Source organism: Erithacus rubecula, assembly GCF_903797595.1.
Source record: "Erithacus rubecula genome assembly, chromosome: 9".
Classification (NCBI taxonomy): domain Eukaryota; kingdom Metazoa; phylum Chordata; class Aves; order Passeriformes; family Muscicapidae; genus Erithacus; species Erithacus rubecula.
The window spans coordinates 3,123,931-3,138,154 of NC_136660.1; the positions used below are offsets into that span (position 1 = coordinate 3,123,931).

At 47.6% G+C, this 14,224-nt stretch overlaps 1 protein-coding gene across 1 annotated transcript; it reads left to right on the forward strand.

Moving 5' to 3' along the window:
* Positions 1-4,644: 4,644 nt before the first annotated feature.
* NUDT13 (nudix hydrolase 13) lies at positions 4,645-11,029 on the forward strand. The gene is made up of 9 exons (XM_079312693.1): positions 4,645-4,677; positions 5,821-5,931; positions 6,450-6,589; positions 7,083-7,190; positions 7,763-7,869; positions 8,691-8,816; positions 8,986-9,097; positions 9,816-9,970; positions 10,491-11,029. Exons 2-9 carry the CDS (start codon positions 5,849-5,851, stop codon positions 10,683-10,685), a joined length of 1,026 nt encoding a protein of 341 aa, XP_079168819.1. The 5' UTR covers positions 4,645-4,677; positions 5,821-5,848; the 3' UTR covers positions 10,686-11,029.
* The last annotated feature ends 3,195 nt before the right edge of the window (positions 11,030-14,224 follow it).

The window sequence follows — 14,224 nt, forward strand, 5'->3', positions numbered from 1 at the left end:
GGCACACTACGCACGTGGAACCACACCGATACCGGCACACTACGCACGTGGAACCACACCGCTACCAATACCGGCACACCACGCACGTGGAACCACACCGCTACCAATACCGGCACACCACGCACGTGGAACCACACCTCTACCAATACCGGCACACCACGCACGTGGAACCACACCGCTACCAATACCGGCACACCACGCACGTGGGACCACACCGCTACCAATACCGGCACACCACGCACGTGGAACCACACCTCTACCAATACCGGCACACCACGCACGTGGGACCACGCTGGTACCGAGACACCGTGCACGTGGGACCACGCCGGTACCAGTATCGAGCCAATGCAAATGTGGAATGGCACCGGAACCCGCACCAGCCCGGAGACGCTGTGCACGTGGGACCACACTGGTACCAGCACCAGCCCAGAGACGCCGTGCGCGTGGGACCACACCGGTACCAGCACCAGTCCAGAGACGCCGCACACGTGGGACCACACTGGTACCAGCACCAGCCCGGAGACGCCGTGCGCGTGGGACCACACCGGTACCAGCACCAGTCCAGAGACGCCGCACACGTGGGACCACACTGGTACCAGCACCAGCCCGGAGACGCCGTGCGCGTGGGACCACACCGGTACCAGCACCAGTCCAGAGACGCCGCACACGTGGGACCACACTGGTACCAGCACCAGCCCGGAGACGCCGTGCGCGTGGGACTGCACCAGTACCGGTAGCGAACCAATGCACATGTGGGACCATGCCGGCACCGGCCCGGAGACAACACACACATGGGACCACGGCAGAACCAGCACCGGCCCGGAGACGCCGTGCGCGTGGGACCACACCGGTACCAGCACCGGCCCAGAGACAACGCACTCGTGGGACCACACCTGTACCAGCACTGGCCCGGAGACGCCGCACTCGTGGGACCACACCGGTACCAGCACTGGCCCGGAGATGCCCCACATGTGGGACCACACTGGTACCAGCATTGGCCCAGAGACAACGCACACGTGGGACCACACCGGTACCAGCATTGGCCGCGAGACGCCGCACACGTGGGACCACACCGGTACCAGCATTGGCCCGGAGATGCCCCGCATGTGGGACCACACCAGTACCAGCATTGGCCCAGAGACACCGCACACGTGGGACCACACTGGTACCAGCACCAGCCCAGAGACACCGCACACGTGGGACCACACCGGTACTGGCCCGGAGACATTATGCACGTGGGACCACACCAGTACCAGTACCAGTCCAGAGACGCCGCTCACGTGGGACTGCACCAGTACCGGTACCAAACCAATGCACATGTGGGACCATGCCGCCATCGGCCCAGAGACAACGCACACGTGGGACCACACCAGAACCAGCACCGACCCGGAGACAACGCACACGTGGGACCACACCGGTCCCGGTCCAGAGACACCGTGCACGTGGGACCACACCAGAACCAGCACCGGCCCGGAGACACCGCACACGTGGGACCACACCGGTCCCGGTCCAGAGACACCGGGCACGTGGGTTCACACCGGTACCAGCCTGGAGACACCGTGTACATGGGACTACACCGGTACCGGCATCGGCCCGGAGACGCTGAACACGTGGGGACCGTGCCAGTGCCGGTACTGGTTCCCGGGGCTGGGAACTGTGGGAAGCCTGGCCTCAGGGCTGTGTTTTTGGATTAAAAGTTGCCAGAAGAAGTGCTAAAACACCAGGGTGCTGTCTGCTACTGCCCGTTCTTTTCTGGGATTCCATAAATAAACTGGTTATTTATTGATTGCAGCCATTAAGGTGGAATCAGGGACGTTCCTAAGTGTTTTTTTCTTTTCTCTTTGGATGAGGGTTTCAAGGATCACCTCCTTGCCAGCATAGCCAGCCTTCCATCTTTAAAGGCAGGTGTTTGTGGTTGCTCCCAGCTGGAAATCTTTCACAACACCACCACCAGAGAGATGACAAAGGCATTACAGGCACCAAATCCCCTCTAACACACATCCATAAAACCACATCGTCCAGGAGAGGGAACTGGAGGCTGCAGGGTGATCCCCAAGAGGACTTTCCCCCTGTACCCAGACTCTCAGCTCAGCTCCCACCACCTTGCCAAGACAAAACCTGGGGTGTTCTGTCCTGTTTTGGAGGGTGCTGAGATGCAGCACGTCTCACAGGAGAAGCAAACAATGCCATGAGGTGGATTTAGTGGTTTCCAGTCCAGCTGTGGACACAGATGTGTCCCCACAGCTGACGGCACCGCCAGCACTGGGCAGGAAGAAGGCCAGTTTTTAGTGGAACTATCTGTCAAAAAATAAGCCTTCCCTTCCTCTCCTCCTGGTCGCCTTCCAACAGTAATACAACTCCTACAACTAGCAGGAAACACTGGAATGGTAGCCAAGCTTCTAGCATCCAGTTAAAGCCCCGTTATCCAAAGAGTCCCTAACATCTAGCCAGAGATTTAACAGCAGCTTCTAGAGATTTGGCAAAACCTCACACGCTCTAGAGGCACAGTCAGATTTCTTTCAAGAAGTGAGATCTGCTGCTTTCTCATCCTTTTTTGCACTCTCCAGGTATTTTTAGGAAGTAGGGTGGGCAGTGGGGAGCACCAAGAAGTTGATCAGCATGGAGCTGGAGAAAAGCCAGATTTGGGTAGTTTGCATCTAAATTTTAATGATGGGGGGGAGAAGGCTACTCATTAGCTTTCTCTTTAAAGAAGTGGTTTGTCTTTACCTAAAAAAAGGACTTTTTTTTTTTTCTTTCCAAAAAAGTTCCTTGTGGCTTGACCACAAGTTTTCCATGTGGATTTGTCCGTTTCATGTGTTTAAAACAATTAACAGTTGTTTTACAATTGCTAAACAGCTGCTAGCAATTCTAATGCTCATTTCTGCTTATCTGGGGGCAACTGCAGAGACACAAAACAGAAAGAAAAAGCAAGACTAGTAGTATAACCATTATTAGCCTGGAATTACATTTTCCAGATGCTTTTATGGCTTAGAAAAATCTTTTACCAACTCTTATCCCCAAACCCAGATTTAAAAAAATAACAATTTTAGCAACACAGGACCAAAGATTTACCTTGATGTTGTCCATGTAAGAGATGATGTTCCTACTGCCAGTGTCCTCTTGGCCTGCTCCTTTGCTTTGCTCTTACTGCACCAAGAGAGTTTCTGGGATTCAATTCCTCTGGGGCCCTGCCAAAGCTCAAATTGGTAAGCTACAGAAAGCCATCAGAGATTAATTTTTGTGTCCAGGCCCTCACTTCACTCCCAGGATTGCTCCCAGCAGCGGGTACTGAACAAAATGGAGAGGCAGTCCCAAGATTTGATGTCCCAAGTATCTCCACCAGCTGTTTCCCTCCAAAGCCAGCTCTTCTTGCAAGATCTGTATCTAGGGGCATTTAAGAGTCAATAAACCTGTTGGTTTGTTTTAACAGCAGGGTGGATACTTCCCTTAGAGATTATATTTCAATCCTTTATCTTATTAAGGGAAGATGTGTTTTGTACATTAATCCAATTAGCTTGGTGGATTAATAAGACTGGGCTTGCTCTGTTTCAGGAAGCATAAAAATAGCAGTCAAGCATAATTAAACCTAAAGTTGTGAGTAACTCTGGTAACAGAGTACTATTGCCCTGGACATTGTGTTTATTATTTTTACAAGCTACGCTCTCAAATAACATGACGTGCATTCTCGATTAGAACAGCCCAATTCATGACCAAAAAGCAACAAGCTGCCCTGAAAACATTTACTTTTTTGTATGTTTATAAAATTCTCTTTGTGCTAAATATAGCCAGGTAGGCTCCAACCCAGAATAATGTTTTCAATACTGGAGAGGAATCCGCTCCCTTGCAAAGGAATGAAAGTAATTTGTCATTATTCTGACGTGCCCTGGCACAGGGTGCTTGCTCTCTGATCAGAGCTGTTCACTGACAAATCCAGCTGTGGGTATTTGTGGGTATCCAGCTGTCAGGAGAATTAATCCACAAACACCAGAAGTTTATGTCCAGAAAGGAGACAGAGGAGTCCTTTTGTTTATTCAAATAAAGGGAGAGACCGTGGGGCATTGCCCTGGGATCTCTAAAATTTTTGGAGGACTCAGCCTCCTTTTTATCCCAATTTCCCTCTTTCTTTCCCCATTGGCTGAGGTACTTGAGAGGCACAGACTTCCTAAACACTTGATACCTGAGATTCCCCTCTAATGTATAACCCTCCCTTTTAACTTTTAATTCTTATAGAATTCATGGTTTTCCCCCATTGCTTCTTTAATCTTCCAACATCCAGTTTCATTTATCAGCAAACCTACTCTTTGTTTGTAAAGGCAAATACCTTTTTTTCCATTTGTCCATCAGTGGAATCCATCCCATTGTTTCTTTTATTTTTTCAGGGCTGCTTTTATCTGCCAGCAGACCCACAGCTTGTTTGTAAAGACAAATCCATCAGTCCTCTCACAGCGTTTGGATACATCGGGGAAAAAAAAAAAAAAAAAAAAGAAAGAAAAAGAAAAAAATAAATAAAAAAAGGAGGAGGAGGAAAGAGAGAGAAAGCAAGGAACAGGAACAAACTCCAAAGGCGGAGCTGAACTACAGTTCCCAGCGCTCCCGGTGCGGGAAGAGGACGCGATCCCGGCGGCGCCGCAGCTGGTCCCCGCTCCTGGGGACAGCCCTGGGACGGCGCCCGGCTCCGTAAGTGCGGGATCCGCGGGGTCCAGCCCTGGGTGACCCTGGTGACACTTCCAGAGCGAGCTGCTCCGGGCTCAGCTCCCGGCGGCTTCCCGGGGGACAGCGGGGAAAGGGGATCAGGGGCAGAGCCACACGGCAAAGTGTCCCCGTGCCAATAATAGCCTCTGCTGGGGCTCCTCTAGGGCTGACCTGTGCTGGAGGCAGATCTGAGACCCCTCCTGGCACTGCCTGTGTGTCTGGAACAAAGCAAAATAACTTCTTCCTCCGTGCAGGTTTCACTTTCTGTGGCTGCAGAGTGAAATGTTCTAGTGACCCCAGGATCGTGCCCCACACTTCATTTTTGTCTGTAACAAAGCAAACTAACTTCCTCCATAAAGGACTTTGCTTTGTGTGGCTTCAGAGCAGAATGTTCTCAGCGATCCCCAAGGATTCTGCCCCAAACTCATTTTTGTCTGTAACAAAGCAAACTAACTTCCTCCATAAAGGGCTTTGCATGCTGAGTCTGCATAGTGAAATGTTCTCAGTGATCCTCAAGGATTCTGCACCACAGTTCATTTTTGTCTCCATTTCCTGATATCCTCAAGCTGAGGTCAGGCTGCAAGCTGAGACTGCCTGGGCTGAAAACATGGTGGGATTCTTTGGCACAAAATGCTGGAGATGATCCCACATTGAGCTGCATCTGTTGTCCCCTGTCTAACTCAGGAATTCTCTTCTGCAGCTGGTATTTTGTGTTTCACTCTCTGCTGGCATCAGTGCCTTTCCCACAGGATCCACTGTGTGCTGCACTAGGATGTGCGGTTGGATCAAAGCCATCACAACTGTGTAGGAAACCAGCAAAAGATCAGCCACCTTCTGTGCCCTTTTTCCCTGGGACACAGGCATTTGGGACAGGAAGGTCTAATCTAGTCTTACAAGCAAGCTCTGTAAGGCCTGTGCACACTCAGAGATGGAAACAAACTGAGATACCTTTAAGGAGTCTTAAAACTGACCTGAAATGGAGTTTGAAGTGTGACTGAAGTGATCATTTTAGAAAGCAGATTCTGCAGACTCTGCAGTGAGAGGGAGACTTACCTGGTTATTGCAGCTTTTAAATCAAACTTAACCTTGCAGGGCTGCTGTATTACATTTTATGCCTCTTTTTTTTAGGCAGAGACAGCAACTGTAGGTGTTGGTTATGGCTGCAGTGTATCAAACACTGCACAGGAGAGTTTCCTCCCTGGTCTGCAGGCTGCACTCCACCTATGTAAGAAAAATGAGGTGAGTTCTCATCTGATTGCAGAGCTCGGCACAAGCAGCCCTACCTAAGCCTGACCTGGGGGTTAATCCTTTACCAGTTCAGCCATCACACAGAAATGCTTTGTGAGCTCGGTAAATTATAACAGCCAAGGCCTCTCCACTGCCTTAATCACTTCTAAGATGTGGTTCTCTCAGGCTGAAGCTCTGTTAATGATTGCCTGTCCTGGCTAGAGGGCTCCTACAATACCAGGCAGACTGGAAGTGGTGCTGCTCACCTCATTTGAAATACTGCTTCAAACAGCCTGAAGGCAGCACATGCTGACATCCTCTTTCCAATGATTTTTTTTTTTTTTTTCCTAACTCAGCCCCAGCCAGCTGTGCCCTAAGACTTGGTTGACTCAGCTGTCAGCACATGGAATACCTTAAATCTGACCTGGCCATTCAGCCCCCCCCTGCTCTGTGCAAAATAAACACCTCCAAATATGCAATAATCTCAACACAATCTTCAGTTCATCTCCCCAATCATTTTCTCACTGCAGGTACTTAAATCAGTTAAAGGAAGATGACAGCCTTTGTAGACAAGCTCAGGCCTCAGGAACTTTCTACCTCTTTCACAATCTCTCCCCCTTCCTGCAGAAAGTTGGGAAGAAATATTTGATACCACAGGTCAGTGCAGCAGGTAAGAAAGAAATCCAGAAAGAAACACCTGGTGGATCACACGGCTGGAATGAAACAGAGACACATGGTATCAGGCTGATCTGTTCTGAGGTGGTCAGGTTTAAAAACATTTGGGACTGTGCCTTTTGAAGAGAGAGGGCTGACAGGAAAAAAAAAACAAGATCTTGTTGACAAATGTCTTTGTGGTGTAATGTAGGAAAAGTTTCCTTTGAGAGAAAGGCATTGGCTGGTGCAGGGCAAAACCAATGGGCAGCTGCTCCCCAAGCATCTCAGCCTTGGGACCTTTGGCCTGACATGGTCTAAACTTCCTATAGCTTAGGAGAGAAGCCAGATTTTAGGTTTCTGCCTGGGTGGGATCACTTGTCTGGTCCCCTTTCCCAGATGGGCATTCTGCCTTGAGCCAAGATTTCCTGTGCCCTGAAGATCCAGAGAGCACCAGGGTTGGATGGATTTGCTTCATCACAGCTTTCTCTTCTCTTTTCCCTGCTGTTTAGAGATGGGACAGGTTCTGGAGAAGTTCCCAGAGGCCCAGCAGTGGATGGAGAAGTCAGTGCTGATCGGCTGTTCGGACGAGCACAGACCACGCTTCGCGCTGGATTTAGGTTGGGATGGTTCCTCCTCCACTGGGTTTAGGTTGGGATGGTTCCTCCTCCACCCCACTGGATTTAGGTTGGGGTGGTTCCTCCTCCACCCCAATGGATTTAGGTTGGGATGGTTCCTCCTCCACCCCACTGGATTTAGGTTGGGGTGGTTCCTCCTCCACCCCACTGGATTTAGGTTGGGGTGGTTCCTCCTCCACCCCAATGGATTTAGGTTGGGATGGTTCTTCTTCCATCCCACTGGATTTAGGTTGGGATGACTCCTCCACCCCACTGGGTTTAGGTTGGGAGACTCCTCCTTCATCCCACCAGATTTAAGTTGGGATGACTCCTCTTCCACTGTTCCAGCAGCAGTCTGATGCCCTGGGATGGAGGAGCTGCCAGGGCTGCATCCCTGATCTTTGGGAGAGCCTGTCCTGCCAGGGAGGGCTGGGTTGAGTTTCTGCAGGAGCTGTTACGAGTGTGGAGGTCACAGCCACGGGCTGCACTGCTGCTCCTGTGCCTGTTGAAATTTATGAGATCAAGTTTTCTTTCTGTCTTTTTTTTTTTTTTGTTGTTGTTTTTTCCCTTAACAGGAGCCTTGGATAAATCAGTCATTGAGTCAGAACTGCATGGATCATTTACTGACCTACGAAAGGCTCTCTTTGTGGTGGACAGAGAGGATTCTCCTTTGCTGGCTTCGGTATTGGGCAGGGCTTTTTTATTTAGGGAGCTGTGATCTCTAACATCAACCCTTCTCCCACAGTGTTTTATGATCTAATATTCCAGAGGTGCCTACTGTACACTTTCAAGAACCTAGATACAGACACACTATAAATTACACCAGTTTTCCCCAAATTTGTGCTCCCAAAGGGAAGATGCAAGGGAAGGAAAAGCAGACAAGTGGCTTAAAAATGACTGCAGCAATTTATGCCATTTAGCTGAAATATAATCCCAGTTTGTCCTCAGCTCAACAATTATCAGGCAAACTGGGTACCACAAACAAACTTACACATCTTCTCTCAGAGCTGCTCTTTTAAAACTTCACCTTTATAAGCTGCTCTTTTAAAACCTCTCCCTTAGAAGCTGGTGCTCTGCAGATGCCCTGTGTTTAAAAGGCCTTAAAAAAGGCCTGTGTGTGAAAATCAGCTATCCTGACCCATAAAGAGAAATAGCTTGTGTTTCCTTTCCTGTTCTGTTTGTAATGCCTGGGCTATTTTTCAAGAAGATATTCAGGTTTGGACACTCTTTAGAATACTCCAGTACCCAATACAACTCCCATTATGTCCCAATAAACAGTTCTCACCCACCTCTCCCAAATACTCAAATTTAGAAGCAGGAAACACAGATTGCAGAATCTGCCACTTTTCAAAGCACTGCCCATACTTCATTTACCTTTCTGAGGCTTCCAAAGCTTATCAGAGTTTATCCCCATAACTGCACACGAAGCATTATTCAGGGAGACTGCTCTCCATTTTTAATTCCTCCAGGTATAAATGAGGTTTGTGTTCTCTGTGTTGGCAGGCCCAGTCCCTCCTGAGGTGGCATGATTCCCACCAGTACTGCAGCAGAACTGGGCAGCCCACTCAGAAGAACCCAGCTGGCAGCAAACGTGTCTGCCACGCCAGTGGAGTCACTTACTACCCACAGGTGAGCCCCTGGCAGCAGAGGTGGGGGACACAGGGCTGGGTCACCCCTGGGGGAAGCAGCAAAAGGGATTTGTGCATAGCTGGGTACTTGTGGTCAGCCAGTGACCCTCAATCAGCAAGGAAAAGTGAAAATTTGCACTTTAGTCTGAATTTCTTTTGTTTTGTGGCAGATGTCCCCAGTGGTGATCACCCTGGTGTCAGACGGGAGCCGCTGCCTCCTCGCCCGACAGCCCTCCTTTCCCCCAGGGATGTTCACAGCTCTCTCAGGCTTCTGTGACATGGGTAAGTGGCTTCTGACCCAGCAGAGTGGCCTGCAGGGGGTGGGGACATCAGCCAAACCCTGCTTACAGAGAAGGATGGACACACAGGTGATGTGTGTCCCCACCCCCAGAAGTGTTCGAAGCCAAACTGGGTGAGATCTGAGTGACAACCTGGTCTAGCAGAAGGTGTCCATGCTGGTGACAGAGGGCCGGACTAAATGATCCTTCAATCATTAAATTAATGATCCCTTCAAACTCAAACCAGTCTGTGATTCTGTGACAGCTGGGAAAAAAACATGAGATCTAAATAGATCAGTGTTGGCATGAAGCCAGAATTCAAAATAGCTGTTATGTATCTGAAGGGAATGAGAATTATGTGTCTAGCAGTTCTTCTAGTCCCTGATAGTAAACATAAGCTTTAAACTTGCTGAGTTATAACCTCTGATCCTTTTACAATCCATTCTGAGGCTCATGCAGAATGCTCAGCTCATTCTGGCTGGAAAGAAAAACTACAGACCTCTTGTCACAGGAGGGAAAATAGCTTAAAACTGAATTGTTCTGTCCACCTTCTGTATGTAGATGGTGGCCAAAAAATGTGTCTGGTGCCTGTATTTATCAGAGGTTGATGAATTTAATGGAGCATCCTGCCAGCAAGTGTTTCCAGGTCAGCACAGCTGGAGCTCCTGCCCATGGGGATAAACGTGTCCCTGCCGTTCTTGCCTGACTCTGGTCATTTCCAGGTGAGAACGTGGAGGAGGCAGTACGTCGAGAAGTGGCTGAAGAGGTGGGGCTGGAGGTGGAGTCGCTGAGCTATTCTGCTTCCCAGCACTGGCCCTTCCCCAGCAGCTCCCTGATGATAGCCTGCCATGCCCTGGTGGCAGCCCAGAAGGCTGAGGTGAGTGCCCTGGCCCCCCTGAGCTGTTCCACTGCCTGCCTCGGGTAGCAAAATCTCCTTCAGCCTACAGAATTTAGCTAGGGGAACATCAAACCCTCTGTAAGTGCAATTTTCCATTGGCTTTTTCTGGAAGTGCAGAACAAACTTGGAAACAATCCCATCATCTTCTGTTGCAAGGTGCCAGATTTCACTCAGGTCACTCAGAACCTGTATTTTAATTTTTTTCCTCTGAACTTTGCAGAGGATGTTCCCTCATACATTTGCCATAGAAGATTCTGCCATGTTAATTACTTTGCTTTGCCACCATGGAGCAGAGTTGGTTTGTGGCTTCCCTGAGGAAGCCAGCACAACAAAGTGCTGGTGGGTGGGAATATCCTTCCCTGCACTGGCATCAGACCCTAATTCAGCATGGATGTAGCACCCTGGGCATTCCAGCATAGGATCCCTGTGGAAACAAGAACAGGCAAGGCACCACTGCCCACATTCCAAGCTGATTTAAGGAACTCTGAATTCTTTCCAGATCAGTATAGACACCCTGGAACTGGAGGAAGCCCGTTGGTTTGGCCTGGAGGAAATTGTGGAGGGTCTGAAGAGACAGCCCAGCTCTTCAAAGCAAGATGATGGTAGTATTTTACCCTGGTTCCCTCCCAAACAGGCCATTGCTCACCAGCTGATCCAGGAGTGGCTGCAGCAGCAGACTGCCCAGACTGCTTAGGCTGGGCTTCACTGACTCTGATCCCACCAGAACTGTGAAAGCTCAGCAGAAAAGCTTCCAGAGCCCCTGGAGAACAGGGCTCTGTTACAGTGAGGACAGCACCACTGGGACACACCCACCTACAAAGGTCTCTGAAATGATCTGACAGTCCCATGTGCAGTGGATCACCTCTGACATCCCATGATTTGGAGTAAATGCACAATAAAATCCTTGGTTCCAAAACATCAGACTTATTGTGAGCAGCTGTCACTGACCCCATGGCACCAGTATCCCATTTTCCTCCATTTCTTCTGTCTTGGATGGACAAGGAATGCACCCTTTTTCCCAGAACAAAAATAAAGGGACAGTGTTTCTATGGAACTGGGAGAGCTGTCAAAAAGCCACTGCCTGTTTGCTCTCATTTTCTACTGTCTCTTCCCTTCAATCTTCCATTTTCATATAAAGTATCCAATTAATTTTTTTTTGGTAAATGTTCAACAGGCTTCTACATTTTCTCCATCAGAAAGACAGTTATTTCTGTCCCAAGAAAAAGGGAACAGAGCTATCTGGTGGCAGAGAGGGGAAGAGCAAGACCTACACATCAACATTTTGGATAATGCAAAGGTGACAGGAACTGCTGCAACAAGAACTGCACTTAGAGAAAAATCCTGAAAGGATCAGTGCCTGTAACCCTGAGGCCAAAGTCTGTGCCTTGCCTGGAGAGCTGACCTGGTTTTACTGATGAAATAGTAAAATGTTCTGCCTCTCTGGAGGAAGAGCAGAAGAAACTTCTGGGCAAGGAAAACTCAGTGAAAGATCGAGGTGAAATCTGATTTCTGCTGCTGGTTCAGGCTGCCAGTCCTTCCTGCCTGCTTAGTCACAGTTCAGTGCCAGGATTGCAAAGCCAGGTGCTTGGAGGGAGAGCAGGGATGTCTCCCTGACTGCCACCACTGGGATTCCCTGCAGGTGAGCAGTGGTAAAATTCTGGAGCCCTGAACCTGAGCAACAAGTTGAAGAAATAAGTCTTTCACATTGTTGAGACACTGTGTGCTCAGGTTACTTTTACTTCAGGAGGTTGGGAGGGAATTACTTCAGTCTGTGGTAGCATGTACCAACACCCTTCCTGGTATTTTAGTTACCAATAAGACAAAAATCTACTTTTCAATCTATTCAAATAGAGTGGTTTTTTTTGGTTTTTTTTTTTTTTTTTGGTTTTTTTTGGTAGAGATAGAACAACTACAAGATAATAATCACATCTTTGGAAAAGCATTACACTTTATACTGTTTTATAAAATCCTTAAGCCAGACCCTTTTGACTTAGTTATGAAACAACATTGGTGACCTCCACCCCTGATGTTAAGCAAGCAGGAGCGATGATAGGCAGTGCACAGAAAAACAAGGTGAAGGACATTCTCCTCACCTGCATTTGCCTCAGAAATCTGTCTGAAGCCTGAAGAACACTCACTGCAATCAAGACAGGACATGCTCCAAAAAGGCAAGTGACCTATAAAAAGGAACAGGTGACTCCTGACAAAGTATTCCTCATCAAAACACAGCAGGGCTTTCCATGGGAAAGGTACCAGGCAGGCAAAAGGGACAGCAACACATTTCTCTCAAGAATGCATCCCTTCACTGAATCCTCTTTGGGAACATTGGCTTGTATAAATCACTGAGACCCCTCTGCTTTTAGGGGTTTACAGCACTGGAAAGCTGCCAGCTGGGGCATTGCTCATAGGTATTAAAAGTCAGTAGGATATAGAATGGAAGCATTAATCTGATTAATCAGTAAGTAACTTTTTTGGTCAGTGAGTTGAGAGCAGCATTCCACCTCCCTCCCAAAAGCAGCAAGACAGAAAACTCATGTTGATCTCAAACAGGTGCCAGCAGAGGACTGAAGGACCACACCTCACGACACAAATGGTTTGATCTCTGCTCAGAAAAATCTTATCAGGAAACAGTGTGGGTAGAAAATTCACTCACCACAAGCTCTCCCATCTCCTGGGCTGCTGTGCGGAAAGGCCACATTTTCCTGTCCAGAGGGGTATTCACTGTGCATGGCAGAAAGTCTTCCTTCAGTATTACAGCTCTCACACAAAGAAATTGTTTCACCTTAGAACCAGCACTGTGGACACACATTGAGCCTGGTGTTTGGCCTGAGAGGACTCAAGCACTCAGTGGAATGCCCTGACAACCTGACCTTGTAAAAGCAATTTGTCAGCAAACCTTTCTGCAGGAGCCACGAGCAGCTGCAGCAGGCAGGTTGTCAGAACAAGCTGTAATTACACAGGTTACAATTCCTGTGTTCAGTCTGAGGCACTGCTGGAACAGACTGAGCTGCCCCAGCCTGCAGCTCCCATCTAAATCCTGCTCACTTTTCCACCTGGCAAGAGATGGAAAGCTGATATAACATCCACTGGCCCTTGTGCTCAGCACTGGCAGAATCCTTTATCCTTTATAGAGTTCCACTGGTTTTATCCATGGAAACATTGCAGAGGGACACAGAAGATTTACTAGCATATTAAAAAGAAGCTGAAAAACCATGAGGGATGAGGTTTGGGATAGGGACAAGAGCAAATTCCCACATCATATGGTAGTTCAATATGGCTGAGTGTGCAGCATGGGGGACAGCTGGGTTAAACTACAACATATTCCAAATTTGTAACTATTTGGCCTTATAACTGCAGGTGAGGTTAATAACCCTCAGCAATTCAAAAAAAGGAAATGTGGTCTGAACCTTACTATAAAAATATAGCTTTTATTTCTGCTATTAACTAAACTTAAACATAGTAATAACTAATATAGTTATATTGCCTGCTTAATTAAAATAACATCCAATAAACATATAATAAAACCCCTACTATCAACACCTACCATCTGAAAAAAGTACAGACCAAAGCCCTAAACTAAAAGTAATAATAAAAACAAACTAAAACCAAAATATACCAAAAAACAGCCATGATCTAAAAAAAAAAAAAAAAAAAAATGCTAAAAAGTTGTTAAAACATGTTTTAAAAAAGTTTAAATATGCATAATTATTTATAAATATACAGTAGACTAATACAATTTTAAAAATATATAAAGAAAGTCTCCAAAATAACAGATATGCCCTTGGCTAAGCTCAAGCATCCAGCTACTAAACCTTCCTTTATTATCTTTGTCTCCTATTGTCCTTTATTAAACTTTTAAATTTTATCAAAAAAGTAAACCTCATTTCTCAAACTCTCCCTTTTTGATGCCTTTTATCCCCACCTTTTTTCCCTTCCCTTTTTTCCCCACCTTTCTGTTGGCTTTTTTTTTCCTGCCCTCTTTTTCCACCTTTTTTTTCCCCCATCACTTTTTTTTTTTTTTTGGCCCCTCACTGTATATCTCTCAAATGATGAATCAGTGGGGGTTTCTACCAATTTAAGCCCTAAATTGACAGATTCCCTGTCAATTTAAACTTAAAGATGATGAAAATGGAGGGTTCACCCTCATTTCAAACTGATAAAATTGCATCATACAGGGTGTTCCCTGTTCTATTTAAACAAGAAAATGGGGATTCCAAATCAATTGATATCCCT

Coding starts and splice junctions, on each gene's coding strand:
- NUDT13 (XM_079312693.1), top strand. CDS start 5,849: ATGGCTGCAGTGTATCAAACACTGCACAGGAGAGTTTCCTCCCTGGTC. Junction 5,932..6,449: donor ACCTATGTAAGAAAAATGAG/GTGAGTTCTCAT, acceptor TTCTCACTGCAG/GTACTTAAATCAGTTAAAGG. Junction 8,817..8,985: donor GAGTCACTTACTACCCACAG/GTGAGCCCCTGG, acceptor GTTTTGTGGCAG/ATGTCCCCAGTGGTGATCAC.